Source organism: Pseudochaenichthys georgianus, unplaced genomic scaffold, assembly GCF_902827115.2.
Source record: "Pseudochaenichthys georgianus unplaced genomic scaffold, fPseGeo1.2 scaffold_1913_arrow_ctg1, whole genome shotgun sequence".
NCBI lineage: Eukaryota > Metazoa > Chordata > Actinopteri > Perciformes > Channichthyidae > Pseudochaenichthys > Pseudochaenichthys georgianus.
The window spans coordinates 1-20,990 of NW_027262650.1; the positions used below are offsets into that span (position 1 = coordinate 1).

At 52.5% G+C, this 20,990-nt stretch overlaps 1 protein-coding gene across 1 annotated transcript; it reads left to right on the forward strand.

The window, feature by feature from the left end:
- Positions 1 to 272: 272 nt before the first annotated feature.
- Positions 273 to 12,588, forward strand: LOC117441698 (thrombospondin-3a-like; the record flags this gene model as incomplete). The annotated part of the gene is made up of 6 exons (XM_034077736.2): positions 273 to 451; positions 5,787 to 5,835; positions 5,912 to 6,108; positions 10,798 to 10,970; positions 11,898 to 12,037; positions 12,119 to 12,588. Coding segments are annotated over 6 exons (800 nt in total), but the record flags the coding sequence as incomplete, so codon positions are not given.
- Between the last annotated feature and the right edge of the window lie 8,402 nt (positions 12,589 to 20,990).

Genomic DNA, 20,990 nt, shown 5'->3' on the forward strand with positions numbered 1-20,990 from the left:
CACACCACACATTCACACAGTCGGTGGCTTCTCACACTGAAACAACTGTGTGCGGAGAAGCAGCATTGCATCATGGGAGCTGTAGTTTTCTTGTTTGAAGATAGAAAATGAACATAATGAGAGGCACATTATTTCTTAGATTATTTAATGTGTTCTTTTTTAATGTATTCTCGGTTTGAGGTTTTCCGTCAGTGGAGCAGCGTAAGGCTTGTTCTCCGTTAGCGGGTTCCTGAGTGTATTCACCCCTCAGTAACCCACCTGTCTCCCCTCAGTGAACGGGGTGGGGGACGTGTGTGAGGACGACTTCGATAACGACTCGGTGCTGGACCTGGTGGACGCTTGTCCTGAGAGCGCTGAGGTCACGCTGACAGACTTCAGAGCCTATCAGACGGTGATCCTGGACCCCGAGGGCGACGCCCAGATCGACCCCACCTGGGTGGTGCTCAACCAGGTGAGTGTTGAGTGTCTGGTTAAAACACACTCACTGACCGTGCTGTAGTTCCTTCATAGCCCAACATTAGCCTCCTTTAGCTTAGCGGTGGTGACGTGAAGTCATGTGACCGTGCTGTAGTTCCTTTATAGCCCAACATTAGCCACCTTTAGCTTAGCGGTGGTGACGTGAAGTCATGTGACCGTGCTGTAGTTCCTTTATAGCCCAACATTAGCCACCTTTAGCTTAGCGGTGGTGACGTGAAGTCATGTGACCGTGCTGTAGTTCCTTTATAGCCCAACATTAGCCTCCTTTAGCTTAGCGGTGGTGACGTGAAGTCATGTGACCGTGCTGTAGTTCCTTTATAGTCCAACATTAGCCTCCTTTAGCTTAGCGGTGGTGACGTGAAGTCATGTGACCGTGCTGTAGTTCCTTATAGCCCAACATTAGCCTCCTTTAGCTTAGCGGTGGTGACGTGAAGTCATGTGACCGTGCTGTAGTTCCTTTATAGCCCAACATTAGCCTCCTTTAGCTTAGCGGTGGTGACGTGAAGTCATGTGACCGTGCTGTAGTTCTTTTATAGCCTAACATTAGCCTCCTTTAGCTTAGCGGTGGTGACGTGAAGTCATGTGACCGTGCTGTAGTTCCTTTATAGTCCAACATTAGCCTCCTTTAGCTTAGCGGTGGTGACGTGAAGTCATGTGACCGTGCTGTAGTTCCTCTATAGCCCAACATTAGCCACCTTTAGCTTAGCGGTGGTGACGTGAAGTCATGTGACCGTGCTGTAGTTCTTTTATAGCCCAACATTAGCCTCCTTTAGCTTAGCGGTGGTGACGTGAAGTCATGTGACCGTGCTGTAGTTCTTTATAGCCCAACATTAGCCTCCTTTAGCTTAGCGGTGGTGACGTGAAGTCATGTGACCGTGCTGTAGTTCCTTTATAGCCCAACATTAGCCTCCTTTAGCTTAGCGGTGGTGACGTGAAGTCATGTGACCGTGCTGTAGTTCCTTTATAGCCCAACATTAGCCTCCTTTAGCTTAGCGGTGGTGACTTGAAGTCATGTGACCGTGCTGTAGTTCCTTTATAGCCCAACATTAGCCTCATTTAGCTTAGCGGTGGTGACGTGAAGTCATGTGACCGTGCTGTAGTTCCTCTATAGCCCAACATTAGCCTCCTTTAGCTTAGCGGTGGTGACGTGAAGTCATGTGACCGTGCTGTAGTTCCTTTTATAGCCCAACATTAGCCTCCTTTAGCTTAGCGGTGGTGACGTGAAGTCATGTGACCGTGCTGTAGTTCCTTTATAGCCCAACATTAGCCTCCTTTAGCTTAGCGGTGGTGACGTGAAGTCATGTGACCGTGCTGTAGTTCCTTTATAGCCCAACATTAGCCTCCTTTAGCTTAGCGGTGGTGACGTGAAGTCATGTGACCGTGCTGTAGTTCCTTTATAGCCCAACATTAGCCTCATTTAGCTTAGCGGTGGTGACGTGAAGTCATGTGACCGTGCTGTAGTTCCTTTATAGCCCAACATTAGCCTCCTTTAGCTTAGCGGTGGTGACGTGAAGTCATGTGACCGTGCTGTAGTTCCTTTATAGCCCAACATTAGCCTCCTTTAGCTTAGCGGTGGTGACGTGAAGTCATGTGACCGTGCTGTAGTTCCTTTATAGCCCAACATTAGCCTCCTTTAGCTTAGCGGTGGTGACGTGAAGTCATGTGACCGTGCTGTAGTTCCTTTATAGCCCAACATTAGCCTCCTTTAGCTTAGCGGTGGTGACGTGAAGTCATGTGACCGTGCTGTAGTTCCTTTATAGCCCAACATTAGCCTCCTTTAGCTTAGCGGTGGTGACGTGAAGTCATGTGACCGTGCTGTAGTTCCTTTATAGCCCAACATTAGCCACCTTTAGCTTAGCGGTGGTGTCGTGAAGTCATGTGACCGTGCTGTAGTTCCTTTATAGCCCAACATTAGCCTCCTTTAGCTTAGCGGTGGTGACGTGAAGTCATGTGACCGTGCTGTAGTTCCTTTATAGCCCAACATTAGCCTCCTTTAGCTTAGCGGTGGTGACGTGAAGTCATGTGACCGTGCTGTAGTTCCTTTATAGCCCAACATTAGCCTCCTTTAGCTTAGCGGTGGTGACGTGAAGTCATGTGACCGTGCTGTAGTTCCTTTATAGTCCAACATTAGCCGCCTTTAGCTTAGCGGTGGTGAAGTCATGTGACCGTGCTGTAGTTCCTTATAGCCCAACATTAGCCTCCTTTAGCTTAGCGGTGGTGACGTGAAGTCATGTGACCGTGCTGTAGTTCCTTTATAGTCCAACATTAGCCTCCTTTAGCTTAGCGGTGGTGACGTGAAGTCATGTGACCGTGCTGTAGTTCCTCTATAGCCCAACATTAGCCACCTTTAGCTTAGCGGTGGTGACGTGAAGTCATGTGACCGTGCTGTAGTTCCTTTATAGCCCAACATTAGCCTCCTTTAGCTTAGCGGTGGTGACGTGAAGTCATGTGACCGTGCTGTAGTTCCTTTATAGCCCAACATTAGCCTCCTTTAGCTTAGCGGTGGTGACGTGAAGTCATGTGACCGTGCTGTAGTTCCTTTATAGCCCAACATTAGCCTCCTTTAGCTTAGCGGTGGTGACGTGAAGTCATGTGACCGTGCTGTAGTTCCTCTTATAGCCCAACATTAGCCTCCTTTAGCTTAGCGGTGGTGACGTGAAGTCATGTGACCGTGCTGTAGTTCCTTTATAGCCCAACATTAGCCTCATTTAGCTTAGCGGTGGTGACGTGAAGTCATGTGACCGTGCTGTAGTTCCTTTATAGCCCAACATTAGCCTCCTTTAGCTTAGCGGTGGTGACGTGAAGTCATGTGACCGTGCTGTAGTTCCTTTATAGCCCAACATTAGCCTCCTTTAGCTTAGCGGTGGTGACGTGAAGTCATGTGACCGTGCTGTAGTTCCTTTAGTAGCCCAACATTAGCCTCATTTAGCTTAGCGGTGGTGACGTGAAGTCATGTGACCGTGCTGTAGTTCCTTTATAGCCCAACATTAGCCTCCTTTAGCTTAGCGGTGGTGACGTGAAGTCATGTGACCGTGCTGTAGTTCCTTTATAGCCCAACATGAAGCCTCCTTTAGCTTAGCGGTGGTGACGTGAAGTCATGTGACCGTGCTGTAGTTCCTTTATAGTCCAACATTAGCCACCTTTAGCTTAGCGGTGGTGACGTGAAGTCATGTGACCGTGCTGTAGTTCCTTTATAGCCCAACATTAGCCTCCTTTAGCTTAGCGGTGGTGACGTGAAGTCATGTGACCGTGCTGTAGTTCCTTTATAGCCCAACATTAGCCTCCTTTAGCTTAGCGGTGGTGACGTGAAGTCATGTGACCGTGCTGTAGTTCCTTTATAGCCCAACATTAGCCTCCTTTAGCTTAGCGGTGGTGACGTGAAGTCATGTGACCGTGCTGTAGTTCCTTTATAGTCCAACATTAGCCGCCTTTAGCTTAGCGGTGGTGACGTGAAGTCATGTGACCGTGCTGTAGTTCCTTTATAGCCCAACATTAGCCTCCTTTAGCTTAGCGGTGGTGACGTGAAGTCATGTGACCGTGCTGTAGTTCCTTTATAGTCCAACATTAGCCTCCTTTAGCTTAGCGGTGGTGAAGTCATGTGACCGTGCTGCAGTTCCTTTATAGCTCAACATTAGCCTCCTTTAGCTTAGCGGTGGTGACGTGAAGTCATGTGACCGTGCTGTAGTTCCTTTATAGCTCAACATTAGCCTCCTTTAGCTTAGCGGTGGTGACGTGAAGTCATGTGACCGTGCTGTAGTTCCTTTATAGCCCAACATTAGCCTCCTTTAGCTTAGCGGTGGTGACTTGAAGTCATGTGACCGTGCTGTAGTTCCTTTATAGCCCAACATTAGCCTCCTTTAACTTAGCGGTGGTGACTTGAAGTCATGTGACCGTGCTGTAGTTCCTTTATAGCCCAACATTAGCCTCCTTTAGCTTAGCGGTGGTGACGTGAAGTCATGTGACCGTGCTGTAGTTCCTTTATAGCCCAACATTAGCCTCCTTTAGCTTAGCGGTGGTGACTTGAAGTCATGTGACCGTGCTGTAGTTCCTTTATAGCCCAACATTAGCCTCCTTTAACTTAGCGGTGGTGACTTGAAGTCATGTGACCGTGCTGTAGTTCCTTTATAGCCCAACATTAGCCTCCTTTAACTTAGCGGTGGTGACGTGAAGTCATGTGACCGAGCTGTAGTTCCTTTATAGCCCAACATTAGCCTCCTTTAGCTTAGCGGTGGTGACGTGAAGTCATGTGACCGTGCTGTAGTTCCTTATAGCCCAGCATTAGCCTCCTTTAGCTTAGCGGTGGTGACGTGAAGTCATGTGACCGGGCTGTAGCTCCTTATAGCCCAGAATTAGCCTCCTTTAGCTTAGCGGTGGTGACGTGAAGTCATGTGACCGTGCTGTAGTTCCTTATAGCCCAGCATTAGCCTCCTTTAGCTTAGCGGTGGTGACGTGAAGTCATGTGACCGAGCTGTAGTTCCTTTATAGCCCAACATTAGCCTCCTTTAGCTTAGCGGTGGTGACGTGAAGTCATGTGACCGTGCTGTAGTTCCTTTATAGCCCAACATTAGCCTCAATTAGCTTAGCGGTGGTGACGTGAAGTCATGTGACCGTGCTGTTGTTCCTTTATAGCCCAACATTAGCCTCCTTTAGCTTAGCGGTGGTGACGTGAAGTCATGTGACCGTGCTGTAGTTCCTTTATAGCCCAACATTAGCCACCTTTAGCTTAGCGGTGGTGACTTGAAGTCATGTGACCGTGCTGTAGTTCCTTTGTAGCCCAACATTAGCCTCCTTTAGTTTAGCGGTGGTGACGTGAAGTCATGTGACCGTGCTGTAGTTCCTTTATAGCCCAACATTAGCCACCTTTAGCTTAGCGGTGGTGACTTGAAGTCATGTGACCGTGCTGTAGTTCCTTTGTAGCCCAACATTAGCCGCGTTTAGCTTAGCGGTGGTGACCTGAAGTCATGTGACCGTGCTGTAGTTCCTTTATAGCCCAACATTAGCCACCTTTAGCTTAGCGGTGGTGACTTGAAGTCATGTGACCGTGCTGTAGTTCCTTTGTAGCCCAACATTAGCCGCGTTTAGCTTAGCGGTGGTGACGTGAAGTCATGTGACCGTGATGTAGTTCCTTTATAGCCCAACATTAGCCTCCTTTAGCTTAGCGGTGGTGACGTGAAGTCATGTGACCGTGCTGTAGTTCCTTTATAGCCCAACATTAGCCACAATTAGCTTAGCGGTGGTGACGTGAAGTCATGTGACCGTGCTGTAGTTCCTTGATAGCCTCAGATCCTAACCTGTGGTTCTGTCCTCAGGGGATGGAGATCGTCCAGACGATGAACAGTGACCCGGGCCTCGCTGTGGGTGCGTGACTTTAATATATAATAATATTCCCTCAGAGTCAGAGCCCCCCCTGAACCCCCCCCCCCTCTCTCTGCAGGCTACACTGCCTTTAACGGCGTGGACTTCGAGGGAACGTTCCATGTGAACACGGTGACGGACGACGACTACGCCGGCTTTGTCTTCGGGTACCAGGACTCGTCCAGCTTCTACGTGGTGATGTGGAAGCAGACGGAGCAGACGTACTGGCAGTCGCTGCCCTTCAGAGCGGCTGCGCAGCCCGCCCTGCAGCTCAAGGTAAAGACACACCTAACGAGTCAGAGCTCCTCCATCTGTCCCACAGAGGGGACACCTAACGAGACAGAGCTCCTCCATCTGTCCCACAGAGGGGACACCTAACGAGTCAGAGCTCCTCCATCTGTCCCACAGAGGGGACACCTAACGAGTCAGAGCTCCTCCATCTGTCCCACAGAGGGGACACCTAACGAGTCAGAGCTCCTCCATCTGTCCCACAGAGGGGACACCTAACGAGTCAGAGCTCCTCCATCTGTCCCACAGAGGGGACACCTAACGAGTCAGAGCCCCTCCATCTGTCCCACAGAGGGGACACCTAACGAGTCAGAGCTCCTCCATCTGTCCCACAGAGGGGACACCTAACGAGTCAGAGCTCCTCCATCTGTCCCACAGAGGGGACACCTAACGAGTCAGAGCTCCTCCATCTGTCCCACAGAGGGGACACCTAACGAGTCAGAGCTCCTCCATCTGTCCCACAGAGGGGACACCTAACGAGTCAGAGCTCCTCCATCTGTCCCACAGAGGGGACACCTAACGAGTCAGAGCTCCTCCATCTGTCCCACAGAGGGGACACCTAACGAGTCAGAGCTCCTCCATCTGTCCCACAGAGGGGACACCTAACGAGTCAGAGCTCCTCCATCTGTCCCACAGAGGGGACACCTAACGAGTCAGAGCCCCTCCATCTGTCCCACAGAGGGGACACCTAACGAGTCAGAGCTCCTCCATCTGTCCCACAGAGGGGACACCTAACGAGTCAGAGCTCCTCCATCTGTCCCACAGAGGGGACACCTAACGAGTCAGAGCTCCTCCATCTGTCCCACAGAGGGGACACCTAACGAGTCAGAGCTCCTCCATCTGTCCCACAGAGGGGACACCTAACGAGTCAGAGCTCCTCCACCTGTCCCACAGAGGGGACACCTAACGAGTCAGAGCTCCTCCATCTGTCCCACAGAGGGGACACCTAACGAGTCAGAGCCCCTCCATCTGTCCCACAGAGGGGACACCTAACGAGTCAGAGCTCCTCCATCTGTCCCACAGAGGGGACACCTAACGAGTCAGAGCTCCTCCATCTGTCCCACAGAGGGGACACCTAACGAGTCAGAGCTCCTCCATCTGTCCCACAGAGGGGACACCTAACGAGTCAGAGCTCCTCCATCTGTCCCACAGAGGGGACACCTAACGAGTCAGAGCTCCTCCATCTGTCCCACAGAGGGGACACCTAACGAGTCAGAGCCCCTCCATCTGTCCCACAGAGGGGACACCTAACGAGTCAGAGCTCCTCCATCTGTCCCACAGGGGGGACACCTAACGAGTCAGAGCTCCTCCATCTGTCCCACAGGGGGGACACCTAACGAGTCAGAGCTCCTCCATCTGTCCCACAGAGGGGACACCTAACGAGTCAGAGCCCCTCCATCTGTCCCACAGAGGGGACACCTAACGAGTCAGAGCTCCTCCATCTGTCCCACAGAGGGGACACCTAACGAGTCAGAGCTCCTCCATCTGTCCCACAGAGGGGACACCTAACGAGTCAGAGCTCCTCCATCTGTCCCACAGGGGGGACACCTAACGAGTCAGAGCTCCTCCATCTGTCCCACAGGGGGGACACCTAACGAGTCAGAGCTCCTCCATCTGTCCCACAGGGGGGACACCTAACGAGTCAGAGCTCCTCCATCTGTCCCACAGGGGGGACACCTAACGAGTCAGAGCCCCTCCATCTGTCCCACAGAGGGGACACCTAACGAGTCAGAGCTCCTCCATCTGTCCCACAGAGGGGACACCTAACGAGTCAGAGCTCCTCCATCTGTCCCACAGAGGGGACACCTAACGAGTCAGAGCTCCTCCACCTGTCCCACAGAGGGGACACCTAACGAGTCAGAGCTCCTCCACCTGTCCCACAGAGGGGACACCTAACGAGTCAGAGCTCCTCCACCTGTCCCACAGAGGGGACACCTAACGAGTCAGAGCTCCTCCATCTGTCCCACAGAGGGGACACAGAGAGAACACCCAGCTAGTAACCTAGCAACCAAGCTTCAGCTAGCGGCAGTGAGAAACTCAGGTCTCTTCGAATCTACTTACAAATAAATATGGGGAACCATAAGTTCAGCCGTATCTGGTTGGAAAACATCGAATTTAGTGCTAGCTAGCGCAGCGTTAGCTAGTGGAGCGCTAGCTAATGGAGCATTAGCTAGTGCAGCGCTAGCTAATGGAGCATTAGCTAGTGCAGCGCTAGCTAATGGAGCATTAGCTAGTGCAGCGTTAGCTAGTGGAGCGCTAGCTAATGCAGCGTTAGCTAGTGGAGCGCTAGCTAATGCAGCGTTAGCTAGTGGAGCGCTAGCTAGCGCAGCGTTAGCTAGTGGAGCGCTAGCTAATGGAGCATTAGCTAGTGCAGCGTTAGCTAGTGGAGCGCTAGCTAATGCAGCGTTAGCTAGTGGAGCGCTAGCTAATGCAGCGTTAGCTAGTGGAGCGCTAGCTAATGGAGCATTAGCTAGTGCAGCGTTAGCTAGTGGAGCGCTAGCTAATGCAGCGTTAGCTAGTGGAGCGCTAGCTAATGCAGCGTTAGCTAGTGGAGCGCTAGCTAATGGAGCATTAGCTAGTGCAGCGTTAGCTAGTGGAGCGCTAGCTAATGCAGCGTTAGCTAGTGGAGCGCTAGCTAATGCAGCGTTAACTAGTGGAGCGCTAGCTAATGGAGCATTAGCTAGTGCAGCGTTAGCTAGTGGAGCGCTAGCTAATGGAGCATTAGCTAGTGCAGCGTTAGCTAGTGGAGCGCTAGCTAATGCAGCGTTAACTAGTGGAGCGCTAGCTAATGGAGCATTAGCTAGTGCAGCGTTAGCTAGTGGAGCGCTAGCTAATGGAGCATTAGCTAGTGCAGCGTTAGCTAGTGGAGCGCTAGCTAATGCAGCGTTAGCTAGTGGAGCGCTAGCTAATGCAGCGTTAGCTAGTGGAGCGCTAGCTAGCGCAGCGTTAGCTAGTGGAGCGCTAGCTAATGGAGCATTAGCTAGTGCAGCGTTAGCTAGTGGAGCGCTAGCTAATGCAGCGTTAGCTAGTGGAGCGCTAGCTAATGCAGCGTTAGCTAGTGGAGCGCTAGCTAATGGAGCATTAGCTAGTGCAGCGTTAGCTAGTGGAGCGCTAGCTAATGCAGCGTTAGCTAGTGGAGCGCTAGCTAATGCAGCGTTAGCTAGTGGAGCGCTAGCTAATGGAGCATTAGCTAGTGCAGCGTTAGCTAGTGGAGCGCTAGCTAATGCAGCGTTAGCTAGTGGAGCGCTAGCTAATGCAGCGTTAACTAGTGGAGCGCTAGCTAATGGAGCATTAGCTAGTGCAGCGTTAGCTAGTGGAGCGCTAGCTAATGGAGCATTAGCTAGTGCAGCGTTAGCTAGTGGAGCGCTAGCTAATGCAGCGTTAACTAGTGGAGCGCTAGCTAATGGAGCATTAGCTAGTGCAGCGTTAGCTAGTGGAGCGCTAGCTAATGGAGCATTAGCTAGTGCAGCGTTAGCTAGTGGAGCGCTAGCTAATGGAGCATTAGCTAGTGCAGCGTAAGCTAGTGGAGCGCTAGCTAATGGAGCATTAGCTAGTGCAGCAGCTCCCGCAACAACACTGGGGGACCCTAAAAGCGGAGGTGCTGCTGTAGACGCTAAATACCGTAGCTAAACACCAATCATACAACGGCAACGATGAAAGATTGTAGCCAATGCAGCAGAGCTCTGAATATAGCTCTAGTTACACACACACACACACACACACACACACACACACACACACACACACACTAGGGCTGCTCGATTATGGCAAAAATCATAATCACGATTATTTTTGTCAATAATTAATATCACGATTATTAAATACGATTATTCATTAACTTGAAATCATCCATTTATTGAACTTTAAAACGAATAATAATTTGAACAGTATCTTTTGAACTGCTGATTACCCTGAACGTATAATTCAACTGAAAAACCAATACAACAATAAATGATATCAAAATAATAAATACCAATAAACAAGATCAACAAATATTTTGGAGCGGACTTCCACTACGCTACTAAACATATAAATATGATAAATGAGTTCGACTCAAGTGAATGAGATCAAATATGTCGCGGTGCACTGTCACTGTGAGGATGCGTCCCTATAGCAACAATAGCTAAATGCAATGTGATGTGATGTCACGACCTAGCAAAGCTAAATAATCGGTTTTTTCGATGATGTTGTTTTCGTAATTGTGGCAGGCCAAAATCGTAATTGCGATTAAAATACGATTAATTGCACAGCCCGAACACACACACACACACACACACACTTTTTCTCTGACACGGTTCTGTACTGTTATGCTGTTGTGTTCTTATGTTGAACATGAATACATTTACTTTGTAAGTAATTAAGGGACGTCTTTCTTCTTTCATAGCAACACCGTGAGAGAGGTCTTAATTCTATTCAAAGTGGTCTTAGAAAGTCTTACATTCGAGTTGGCGAAACCTGCAGCGACCCTGAGCGTTATAAAAACACGAGGGAACCAGAGCCACGAAGGACCGCAGAAGCAGCGGTGCTATCTTAACTGATCTAATAGTATATATTATATGACAGCATTGTGTGTGTGTGTGTGTGTGTGTGTGTGTGTGCGTGTGTGCGTGTGTGTGTGTGTGTGCGTGTGTGCGTGTGTGTGTGTGTGTGTGTGTGCGTGTGTGTGTGTGTGTGTAGGCGGTGAAGTCGCGCACGGGGCCCGGAGAGTTCCTGAGGAACGCCCTGTGGCACACCGGAGACACCGCGGGGGAGGTGACGCTGCTCTGGAAGGATCCCAGGAACCAGGGCTGGAGGGACAAGACCTCGTACCGCTGGAGCATCTCACACCGGCCCCAGGTGGGGTACATCAGGTGAGAGACACACACACACACACACACACACACACACACACACACACACACACACACACACACACACACACACACACACACACCGGCCCCAGGTGGGGTACATCAGGTGTGTTTCTCTCTGGGAGCGCTTGTTTCCTGACCCGGAGTGTCCCTGTGTTTCTCTCTGGGAGCGCTTGTTTCCTGACCCGGAGTGTCCCTGTGTTTCTCTCTGGGAGCGCTTGTTTCCTGACCCGGAGTGTCCCTGTGTTTCTCTCTGGGAGCGCTTGTTTCCTGACCCGGAGTGTCCCTGTGTTTCTCTCTGGGAGCGCTTGTTTCCTGACCCGGAGTGTCCCTGTGTTTCTCTCTGGGAGCGCTTGTTTCCTGACCCGGAGTGTCCCTGTGTTTCTCTCTGGGAGCGCTTGTTTCCCGACCCGGCGCGGCCCTGTGTTTCTCTCTGGGAGCGCTTGTTTCCTGACCCGGCGTGTCCCTGTGTTTCTCTCTGGGAGCGCTTGTTTCCCGACCCGGCGCGGCCCAGTGTTTCTCTCTAGGAGCGCTTGTTTCCTGACCCGGAGTGTCCCTGTGTTTCTCTCTGGGAGCGCTTGTTTCCTGACCCGGAGTGTCCCTGTGTTTCTCTCTGGGAGCGCTTGTTTCCTGACCCGGAGTGTCCCTGTGTTTCTCTCTGGGAGCGCTTGTTTCCCGACCCGGCGCGGCCCAGTGTTTCTCTCTAGGAGCGCTTGTTTCCTCACCCGGAGTGTCCCTGTGTTTCTCTCTGGGAGCGCTTGTTTCCTGACCCGGAGTGTCCCTGTGTTTCTCTCTGGGAGCGCTTGTTTCCCGACCCGGAGTGTCCCTGTGTTTCTCTCTGGGAGCGCTTGTTTCCTGACCCGGCGCGGCCCTGTGTTTCTCTCTGGGAGCGCTTGTTTCCTAACCCGGAGTGTCCCTGTGTTTCAGGTTGAGGCTGTTCGAGGGCACGCAGATGGTGGCGGACTCGGGCGTTGTGATCGACACGACGATGCGAGGAGGTCGGCTCGGAGTCTTCTGTTTCTCTCAGGAAAACATCATCTGGTCCAACCTGCGCTACAGGTGCAACGGTAAGCCCTCTGACCCCGGACACACAGCAACCGGGGACTTTCATCTCTTGCACTATTTGATCTGTTTTCCTCTGGTTTCAGACACGGTGCCTGAAGACTTCCAGATCCACCGGAAACAGTTCATGATGCACATCAAGGTGTGAGAGGATCTGCATGAGCACTGCAGTGTACCTGGGGGGGGGGCAGCCAGGTGATATACAGAGCAGGGGGGGGGGGGGGTTCAGCTTTATTAGAATAACTTGAATCTTCTCTGAGAATTCAAAGACGTTTGAGAAGATGAAGAACAATATCCAAATAAATCTTAAATGTCGTGTTTTTTATTCTACATTCCCCCCCGCCCCCCCCTTTGCCTTTAAGGCCGGCTAACTGTCAGAGATATTATAGACCTGATGCTTGGGAGCAGCAAACACTACGAGAAGCTAACGAGAAGCTAACGAGAAGCTAACGGGAAGCTAACGAGACACTGTGGAATAATGCTTTAAATGTTTCTGTGTTTTCTAAATGTACATATCTCTGTGGAAATAAACTCCCGTCCGCGACCTTTCCTAAAACCATGGCTTTATGTTTCATGCTAACATGTTGGGGGGGGGGCTCTTAAGGGGAAAGCTCACCATGAGGGGGGGGCTCTTCAAGGGAAAGCTCACCATGCGGGGTGGAGGGGGGCTCTTAAAGGAAAGCTCACCATGAGGGGGGGGCCCTTCAAGGGAAAGCTCACCATGCGGGGTGGAGGGGGGCTCTTAAAGGAAAGCTCACCATGAGGGGGGGGCTCTTCAAGGGAAAGCTCACCATGCGGGGTGGAGGGGGGCTCTTAAAGGAAAGCTCACCATGAGGGGGGGGCTCTTCAAGGGAAAGCTCACCATGCGGGGTGGAGGGGGGCTCTTAAAGGAAAGCTCACCATGAGGGGGGGGCTCTTCAAGGGAAAGCTCACCATGCGGGGTGGAGGGGGGCTCTTAAAGGAAAGCTCACCATGAGGGGGGGGGCTCTTCAAGGGAAAGCTCACCATGCGGGGTGGAGGGGGGCTCTTAAAGGAAAGCTCACCATGAGGGGGGGGCTCTTCAAGGGAAAGCTCCCCATGCGGGGTGGAGGGGGGCTCTTCAAGGAAAGCTCACCATGAGAGGGGGGGCTCTTAAAGGAAAGCTCACCATGCGGGGTGGGCTCTTAAAGGAAAGCTCACCATGAGGGGGGGGCTCTTCAAGGGAAAGCTCACCATGCGGGGTGGAGGGGGGCTCTTAAAGGAAAGCTCACCATGAGGGGGGGGCTCTTCAAGGGAAAGCTCACCATGCGGGGTGGAGGGGGGCTCTTAAAGGAAAGCTCACCATGAGGGGGGGGCTCTTCAAGGGAAAGCTCACCATGCGGGGTGGAGGGGGGCTCTTAAAGGAAAGCTCACCATGAGGGGGGGGCTCTTCAAGGGAAAGCTCACCATGCGGGGTGGAGGGGGGCTCTTAAAGGAAAGCTCACCATGAGGGGGGGGCTCTTCAAGGGAAAGCTCACCATGCGGGGTGGAGGGGGGCTCTTAAAGGAAAGCTCACCATGAGGGGGGGGCTCTTCAAGGGAAAGCTCACCATGCGGGGTGGAGGGGGGCTCTTCAAGGAAAGCTCACCATGAGAGGGGGGCTCTTAAAGGAAAGCTCACCATGCGGGGTGGGCTCTTAAAGGAAAGCTCACCATGAGGGGGGGGGCTCTTCAAGGGAAAGCTCACCATGCGGGGTGGAGGGGGGCTCTTAAAGGAAAGCTCACCATGAGGGGGGGGCTCTTAAAGGGAAAGCTCACCATGAGGGGGGGGCTCTTAAAGGGAAAGCTCACCATGAGGGGGGGGGATCTTAAAGGGAAAGCTCACCATGAGGGGGGGGGCTCTTAAAGGGAAAGCTCACCATGAGGGGGGTGGCTCTTAAAGGGAAAGCTCACCATGAGGGGGGGGGGGGGGGCTCTTAAAGGGAAAGCTCACCTTGAGGGAGGGGCTCTTAAAGGGAAAGCTCACCATGAGGGGGTGGGCTCTTAAAGGGAAAGCTCACCATGAGGGGGGGCTCTTAAAGGAAAGCTCACCATGAGGGGGGGGCTCTTCAAGGGAAAGCTCACCATGCGGGGTGGGCTCTTAAAGGAAAGCTCACCATGAGGGGGGGGCTCTTAAAGGAAAGCTCACCATGCGGGGTGGGCTCTTAAAGGAAAGCTCACCATGAGGGGGGGGCTCTTCAAGGGAAAGCTCACCATGCGGGGTGGAGGGGGGCTCTTAAAGGAAAGCTCACCATGAGGGGGGGGCTCTTAAAGGGAAAGCTCACCATGCGGGGTGGAGGGGGGGCTCTTAAAGGGAAAGCTCACCATGAGGGGGGGGCTCTTAAAGGGAAAGCTCACCATGAGGGGGGGGGATCTTAAAGGGAAAGCTCACCATGAGGGGGGGGCTCTTAAAGGGAAAGCTCACCATGAGGGGGGTGGCTCTTAAAGGGAAAGCTCACCATGAGGGGGGGGGGGGGGGGGCTCTTAAAGGGAAAGCTCACCATGAGGGAGGGGCTCTTAAAGGGAAAGCTCACCATGAGGGGGGGGATCTTAAAGGGAAAGCTCACCATGAGGGGGGGGGGGGGGCTCTTAAAGGGAAAGCTCACCATGAGGGAGGGGCTCTTAAAGGGAAAGCTCACCATGAGGGGGGGGCTCTTAAAGGGAAAGCTCACCATGAGGGGGGGGGGGGGGGCTCTTAAAGGGAAAGCTCACCATGAGGGAGGGGCTCTTAAAGGGAAAGCTCACCATGAGGGTGGGCTCTTAAAGGGAAAGCTCACCATGAGGGGGCGCTCTTAAAGGGAAAGCTCACCATGAGGGGGGCTCTTAAAGGGAAAGCTCACCATGAGGGGGCGCTCTTAAAGGGAAAGCTCACCATGAGGGGGGGCTCTTAAAGGGAAAGCTCACCATGAGGGGGGGCTCTTAAAGGGAAAGCTCACCATGTGGGGGGGCTCTTAAAGGGAAAGCTCACCATGAGGGGGGGCTCTTAAAGGGAAAGCTCACCATGAGGGGGCGCTCTTAAAGGGAAAGCTCACCATGAGGGGGGGCTCTTAAAGGGAAAGCTCACCATGTGGGGGGGCTCTTAAAGGGAAAGCTCACCATGAGGGGGGGCTCTTAAAGGGAAAGCTCACCATGAGGGGGGCTCTTAAAGGGAAAGCTCACCATGAGGGGGGGCTCTTAAAGGGAAAGCTCACCATGAGGGGGGGGGATCTTAAAGGGAAAGCTCACCATGAGGGGGGGGCTCTTAAAGGGAAAGCTCACCATGAGGGGGGTGGCTCTTAAAGGGAAAGCTCACCATGAGGGGGGGGGGGGCTCTTAAAGGGAAAGCTCACCATGAGGGGGCGCTCTTAAAGGGAAAGCTCACCATGAGGGGGGGGCTCTTAAAGGGAAAGCTCACCATGAGGGGGCGCTCTTAAAGGGAAAGCTCACCATGAGGGGGGGGGGTCTTAAAGGGAAAGCTCACCATGAGGGGGTGGGCTCTTAAAGGGAAAGCTCACCATGAGGGGGCGCTCTTAAAGGGAAAGCTCACCATGAGGGGGGGCTCTTAAAGGGAAAGCTCACCATGAGGGGGCGCTCTTAAAGGGAAAGCTCACCATGAGGGGGGGCTCTTAAAGGGAAAGCTCACCATGTGGGGGGGCTCTTAAAGGGAAAGCTCACCATGAGGGGGGCGCTCTTAAAGGGAAAGCTCACCATGAGGGGGGGCTCTTAAAGGGAAAGCTCACCATGTGGGGGGGCTCTTAAAGGGAAAGCTCACCATGTGGGGGGCGCTCTTAAAGGGAAAGCTCACCATGAGGGGGGGCTCTTAAAGGGAAAGCTCACCATGTGGGGGGGCTCTTAAAGGGAAAGCTCACCATATGGGGGGCGCTCTTAAAGGGAAAGCTCACCATGAGGGGGGGCTCTTAAAGGGAAAGCTCACCATGAGTGGGGGCTCTTAAAGGGAAAGCTCACCATGTGGGGGGCGCTCTTAAAGGGAAAGCTCACCATGAGGGGGGGATCTTAAAGGGAAAGCTCACCATGAGGGGGGGCTCTTAAAGGGAAAGCTCACCATGAGGGGGGGATCTTAAAGGGAAAGCTCACCATGAGGGGGGGATCTTAAAGGGAAAGCTCACCATGAGGGGGGGATCTTAAAGGGAAAGCTCACCATGAGGGGGGGCTCTTAAAGGGAAAGCTCACCATGTGGGGGGGCTCTTAAAGGGAAAGCTCACCATATGGGGGGCGCTCTTAAAGGGAAAGCTCACCATGAGGGGGGGCTCTTAAAGGGAAAGCTCACCATGAGTGGGGGCTCTTAAAGGGAAAGCTCACCATGTGGGGGGCGCTCTTAAAGGGAAAGCTCACCATGAGGGGGGGATCTTAAAGGGAAAGCTCACCATGTGGGGGGGCTCTTAAAGGGAAGAGACGGAGCGGCTCCACCTGCTGGTGTCAGCGAGCTGCTGCTGCCTGCTCCCACCTGTAGAGCACGGCTGTGCTGAGGAGGTTTTCACCCCGGAGTCGTCGCGGAGAGACGGAGCGGCTCCACGCTTCGGGCTGGGGCCTGCTTCCACCGGGCGGGTGCTGCTGTGCGGAGCCCTGCTTTCACCCCGGGGATCCCACGGAGGGACCGGAGCGCTTCCACGCTGCTGCTTTCGCCTGTCCTTTGCTGCCGTGCTGGTTTGCTCCAGGAACATCGTGGATGCTCTGCTGGTCAATGCCCATATCAGATTCTGCTCTGCCTGTTAGCTGTGTTGGACGATGAGAAGGCCTCTAGTCGTCCTGAGGAGTCTTCTGGACTCAGGTCTGCTCGGCCCCGCGGTGGGCATCCCCTGCAGAGGCTCGGATGTGTTGCTCAAACAATTACCGGTTGCCTTGTGACGGACAATCTGCTCGGCACAATATGTTTGTCTCTTTTGTTTCCCTGCGATGATGCTTCTTCAGGACTAATCACACTCTCGCAGACCTCTCCGGTGTCTCTAAAGTAGATGACGGTGTGTGTGTGTGTGTGTGTGTGTGTGTGTGTGTCGCTTAAGAGGAAAAGATGCCTGTTTTTGTTGTTGTTATTACTGTCAGGAAATGTCCACCCTCACCCTGGTCCGCCCAGTAGTCGTAGTCAGGTCTACTCCTGCTGATCCTAAAGCTAGGTCTGGGCTGGGTCTCATCCACTTGAATGTGCGCAGTCTGTCAGGTAAACTAGATGCTGTCCGTCTCTGGGCTCGACTGACGCTGACGTCATTGTTTTATCTGAAACACGGCTAAACAAGTCTGTCCGGCCTCTGACGTCGCCTTGTGGTTTCAATGTGTGTCGTACCGCCCGGCCTGATGAAGGCGGTGGCGTTTATGTTCAGAATAAGTTCAGTGGAACCGCATTAGTTTCCAAATCCATCAGGAAGCAATTTGAGTTTTTAGCCTTAAATATAGAAGTGGCAAAGGGTCAAAGGTCATGGTGGTGGGCAGCTACAGACCCCCCTCAGCTGGCAAAGGGTCAAAGGTCATGGTGGTGGGCTGCTACAGACCCCCTCAGCTGGCAAAGGGTCAAAGGTCATGGTGGTGGGCTGCTACAGACCCCCTCAGCTGGCAAAGGGTCAAAGGTCATGGTGGTGGGCTGCTACAGACCCCCTCAGCTGGCAAAGGGTCAAAGGTCATGGTGGTGGACTTGATAAGAGAACAGTATTGTCCTGTCCCTCTCTGCCCCCCATCGTTGTTTATTGTACTTAATGTACTTAACTTAAAATACTTAAATTATTGTACTTTTACTTGCTGTTTCTATAAACACAAATATTCGAGCCTGTGAAGAATGCAATGTGATGAATATTGTGGCCCTCCGTGGCGCCGTGGGGGATCGAGCCTGCCCCCACCTTCGCCCCCACCGTGGCGTGAGCTGAAGACTCTCCTGCTCATCGTTCTGGCTGCACAGCTGAAGACTTCTCCGCCACATCGTGAGACAGCACATGAACATTCAAAGGTAATGATTCTTTTTATTTATTTGTAATAGTTACGAACAAAAGGTCTATTTCTGTCCAGTTGGCAGTGAAGGGAAAGAGGCTGACCCCGGCAGACAGAGCCGTCCTCAACACTTCACGTATTACATCAATCAATCAATCAATCAATCAATCAACCAATCAATCAATCAACCAATCAACCAATCAATCAACCAATCAATCAACCAATCAATCAATCAACCAATCAATCAACCAATCAACCAATCAATCAACCAATCAACCAATCAATCAATCAACCAATCAATCAATCAACCAATCAATCAATCAACCAATCAATCAATCAACCAATCAACCAATCAATCAACCAATCAATCAACCAATCAATCAACCAATCAATCAACCAATGTCTATTTATAGCCCCATATCACCAATGTTACATTCGTCTCAGTGTCTTCACAGTGTGTACAGAATATCAGCATGACAATACGACACCCTCTGTCCTCAGACCCTCTGTCCTCAGACCCTCTGTCCTCAGACCCTCTGTCCTCGGACCCTCTGTCCTCAGACCCTCTGTCCTCGGACCCTCTGTCCTCAGACCCTCTGTCCTCGGACCCTCTGTCCTCAGACCCTCTGTCCTCAGACCCTCTGTCCTCGGACCCTCTGTCCTCAGACCCTCTGTCCTCGGACCCTCTGTCCTCAGACCCTCTGTCCTCGGACCCTCTGTCCTTGGACCCTCTGTCCTCGGACCCTCTGTCCTCAGACCCTCTGTCCTCGGACCCTCTGTCCTCAGACCCTCTGTCCTCGGACCCTCTGTCCTCAGACCCTCTGTCCTCAGACCCTCTGTCCTCGGACCCTCTGTCCTCGGACCCTCTGTCCTCAGACCCTCTGTCCTCAGACCCTCTGTCCTCAGACCCTCTGTCCTCGGACCATCTGTCCTTAGAGCCTCTGTCCTCAGACCCTCACATTGTACAAGGACAAACTTCCGAAGAAAACCCAGTTTAAAGGAACATGGGAGAAACCTCAGGGAGAGCAGCAGAGGTACATCAGCTCTCTGGTCTCACGGAGAGTTGCAAGCAGCTACTGCCTGAGGTCACATGATGTGGTCTTGTTAGATGTGCCGAGAGCAAGGACTGTCTGAGGTGAGACAGCTGTTCTGCGCAGCTCCACTTGCTGGAACAATCTTCAGCAAGAATTGAAACTGAGCATCTCATTCCTCTGCATGTCTTTAGAGCTCGGCTAAAGGAAATGCTCGCTGATACAATGGGCACTTGGAAATGTCTATAACTAAGTGTCCTGTAAATATAATGTTTGATGTCCTCTGATGTTTCACGTGGAACCTGTTTGCTGCAGGTCGCCGTGAAAAAGAGATCTATGACCTCAAAGGACCATCTGGTTAAATAAAGGTTTGAAATGAATTGACTTTTTCTCACAATTCTTAAGAATATATGTTTTTTCCAATTTATTTTGAGATCATTATTTTATTTCTTTGTTAGCTAAATGTTAGATCTTTGACTTTTTATCCAAAAAAATTACAAAATGATTTATTTTCCTGGAATTCAGTTTTTATTTCCTTTCACTCAAAATAAAATCTCAGTTTCTTTCCTCAGAAATCTGAGAATCCTAAAAATTGCCTCTCTGAAGAACCAGCACCTTACCGTGGTAGAGAGGTTTGTGTGCCCTGATGAACCTGGGGGCTGTGTTGTCTGGAACCTTGTGTTCCTGGTAGGGTCTCCCATGGCAAATTGGTCTCAGGCAAGGGGCCAGACTAAGATTGGTTCAAAAGACCTCATGAAAGGAAAAACAAGAAGTGAGGATACCCGGCCCGGAGGAAGCCCGGGGTCCCCTTCTGGAGCCAGGCCCAGAAGGAGGACTCGTCGGCGAGCGTCTGGTGGCCGGGCTTGCCACGGAGCCCGGCCGGGCCCAGCCCGAAAAGGCAACGTGGGCAACACCTCCGCTTCTCTGTCCCGCGGGCCCACCACCTACGGGAAACATCGATGGGGTCGGGTGCGCTGCCAGACGGGTGGCAGTGAAAGCGGAGGGTCTCGACGGACCAGACCCGGGCGGCAGAAGCTGGCTTTGGGGACGTGGAGCGTCACCTCTCTGGGGGGGAAGGAGCCGGAGCTTGTGCGGGAGGTGGAGCGGTACCAGTTGGATCTGGTTGGGCTCACCTCTACGCACAGCGTCGGCTCTGGAACCTTACTTCTGGATAGGGGTTGGACTCTATTCTTCTCCGGAGTTGCTCAAGGTGTGAGGCGCCGGGCGGGTGTGGGGATACTCACAAGTCCCCGGTTAGGTGCTTCGTTGTTGGAGTTTACCCCAGTGGACGAGAGGGTCGCCTCCCTACGCCTGCGGGTTATGGGGGGGAAAACTCTGACTGTTGTGTGTGCTTATGCACCCAACAGCAGTTCAGAGTATTCGGCCTTCTTGGAGACCCTGGAAAGAGTCCTGTATGGGGCTCCTGAAGGGGACTCCTTAGTCTTGCTGGGAGACTTCAACGCACATGTGGGCAATGATGGAGACACTTGGAGGGGCGTGATTGGGAGGAACGGCCCCCCTGATCTGAACCGGAGTGGTGGTTTGTTACTGGACTTCTGTGCTAGTCATGGATTGGCCATAACAAACACCATGTTCGAACATAAGGATGCTCATAAGTGTACGTGGTACCAGAGCACCCTAGGCAGAAGGTCCATGATCGATTTCGTTATCGTATCATCGGACCTGAGGCCGTATGTTTTGGACACTCGGGTAAAGAGAGGGGCGGAGTTGTCAACTGATCACCATCTGGTGGTGAGTTGGGTCGAGTGGCGGGGGAAGCCTCTGGATAGACCTGGTAAGCCCAAACGTGTAGTTCGGGTGAACTGGGAACGTCTGGAGGAGGCCCAAGTTCAGGAGGCCTTCAACTCACACCTCCGGCGGAGCTTTTCGGGCATTCCTGTGGAGGTTGGGGACATTGAACCAGAGTGGTCGGTGTTCAAAGCCTCTATTGCCGAAGCCGCGGCGGGGAGCTGTGGTCTCAAGGTCCTAGGTGCCTCAAGGGGCGGTAACCCTCGAACC